This window comes from Montipora capricornis, chromosome 14, assembly GCF_036669925.1.
Source record: "Montipora capricornis isolate CH-2021 chromosome 14, ASM3666992v2, whole genome shotgun sequence".
NCBI classification, from domain to species: Eukaryota; Metazoa; Cnidaria; class Anthozoa; order Scleractinia; family Acroporidae; genus Montipora; species Montipora capricornis.
The window spans coordinates 187,501-190,000 of NC_090896.1; the positions used below are offsets into that span (position 1 = coordinate 187,501).

Sequence of the window (2,500 nt, forward strand, 5' to 3'; positions counted from 1 at the left end):
ATTATTTGTCCTGGCCTCCTATAAGAGACGTGTACACAATTGCGTACCCCTTTTTTTTGTCTTATATGTTTACAGGTTCCACAGCAGTTAATGGTGAGGCTCACATTGGCGACACGGACTGTGAAGACGAGTTTGAACTGATGTCAATTGACAAGATTATCAACGGCAAGGTGAAATAGGCTTATCGATACATCTAATGAGGATAGCACTCTCCTTATTACCCCTGTCTTCTTCTCCGTCCGAACTCCTATCCCAAACGTAATATCAAAATTATTTTTTACCCGTTTTCTCTCGTGTTTTTTATAGAATGGTGAGTTTCCAGGCCTGATACCTCTGATTGAAAGTTACCTTAGTAACGTTGACGTAGATATTGACACGCGCTGTACAATATCTCAATACCTGACGCTTATCCAGAGGAAAGCATCTGGTGAGTATTATCGACGAAAGGATTCAATGGCAACGCGCCCATTTTGGTTCATCCGTCCTCCCCAGATCCGCCGAGAATGACCTGTTTTTATATTAAGTTGCTATCCCTAAGGTGATAAAGATCAAACCGTAAGGAATATACCAGTTAAAGTAGTCTTTCCTTGTTCTTAAGTTAGGAATCAAGTTCTAGTCCCAGACTGATCGTTAAATTAACCATTCCTTTTGGGTTGAGACTAGAAGACTCAAGTAAGGTAAGGTAAGGTAAAGTCTCTGTTACGAGCCTGAAGGCCTATTAAGGCCGGCGCTTATCTCCGGTTTCCGTAGCATGAAGCGACTAGGAGTATTTATGCTCCCCCCTGGATGGGATGCTAGTCCATCGCAGGGTTACCCCCAGCATTACGCCGGTACCCATTTATACACCTGGGTGGAGAGAAGCACCGTGAGAGTAAAGTGTCTTGCCCAAGAACACAACGCAATGTCCCCGGCCAGGCCCCGAACCCGGACAACTCGATCCGGAGTCGAGCACACTAACCATGAGGCCACCGCAAGTAATGACAAATATTGTCTTTGGCAACATAGCAAGGTTTTGCCATGTCAATTTCTTTTGTACCCGAACAGAAACCCATGAAATTACCGACATTTTCTTTATCCAGGTGAACTGCTGACCACTGCACAGTGGATTCGCAGATTTGTAGCGTTGCACCCAGATTACAAGCAAGACTCTGTCGTCAGTGAAACAATCTGTTATGATCTTATGAACACGTTTCATCGCGTAACGCAAGGAGAGCTCGGTGCACCGGAACTGTTTGGAAAACCCACGTCCAGGACAAGCGATGTTTTGATGAAGAAATGCCTGGAAATAAAGGAAGAGATGGCGAAAATAGAAGCGACAAAATGAGACGACAAACATCGAGCAATTTTAGATCTTTTGCGGACGTTATTACTTGCTTTTTCATGTGGACTGGCCTATTTATGTAACTTGTGTGAAAATGCCAAGTTTATTTGCATAATCATATGCCATGACAGGATAAGAACCAATACTGAACAAAATTATATAACGGCGACTTTCGAATTGACTCGTGAGTCATGGGATGCCGGAAAATGGAGTGGCTGGGATAAGGGAAAGCAGCTTGAAAAACTTGAAAATGATTGGATGACAATTTTCGGGACCACGGTTGATCCGCTGCTCTCCCTGATCAAGAAATAAATGTAAATGTAATTCTATGTTGATATGAAATCGTTTTCTCGTTTCCCAAAAGTTGCTTTCTAGTTCCTTTTTCTTTCCTTTTCTTTTGTTCTCAATATTTAAATTACCCTCCGACAGGCGCTGAAAGGATAAAATAATGAATTGCAACGATAAAAACGCGATGTTAGAAAAATACAATATATCAATTTGAATTATACTAGGCGGCAAGAATGGCACGAGCATACACCCTATCTGTTGTAAATAATTCGAGCTGCTTTCATTGGTAAGTGCTTATTTAAGGACTGAGCATTTTTTGGTAATGTAAAACTCGAGCATAATTATCACTTTAGGACTCACGCATGCGCTCGATTGTAAATAACTCAATGGGACTTGTTCATGACACCTTATTTGAGAATTTAAAGCAACAATTAGAACGGGTGTCTCATCCTGTGATGACCTTCAAAGACCTTGTACTTTAGCTTCAATAAATTTTTAAAGTTTACACATTTCTTTTAATGTGGATATTGTCTTCTTGTCACTCACTACAGTATGCCGAATGCCGGCCCTATTATCCTGACAAGAGTGTCGCGATGTCAGTCAGAAAAACGATTTCCCTTTATTGTGGTAGTGCACTTTATAAGTGCACTACACACCATGTCACTGGGTTTTAAGAGTGAGTGAGTGTAAGTCCGTGGTGGCAAATAGGCCAGCAGCGCGTGCGTGAATCACAAAAATAAACAGGTCTGTTGGAAGAATTTCAACAGATGAGCCCAAAAATCGGCAGGCATTTGTGACGCAGGTGAATAACAGCGGGCATTGGTCTTTTTTTTCAGTTGCATCCGTTTTGCGATGTGGAGTTGTTGTTAAGGATTTTCTTGTTATGGTTCT

At 41.8% G+C, this 2,500-nt stretch overlaps 1 protein-coding gene across 2 annotated transcripts in view; it reads left to right on the forward strand.

The window, feature by feature from the left end:
- LOC138033138 (glutamate--cysteine ligase catalytic subunit-like) overlaps positions 1 to 2,118 on the forward strand; it is a 22,149-nt gene extending 20,031 nt beyond the window's left edge. For both annotated transcript variants that reach the window (XM_068880904.1, XM_068880905.1), the window contains exons 17-19: positions 76 to 170; positions 307 to 427; positions 1,080 to 2,118. In XM_068880904.1, the coding sequence (XP_068737005.1) occupies positions 76 to 170; positions 307 to 427; positions 1,080 to 1,324 (461 nt within the window). In that variant the 3' untranslated portion in view covers positions 1,325 to 2,118. The remainder of the gene's footprint in view (positions 1 to 75; positions 171 to 306; positions 428 to 1,079) is intronic.
- The last annotated feature ends 382 nt before the right edge of the window (positions 2,119 to 2,500 follow it).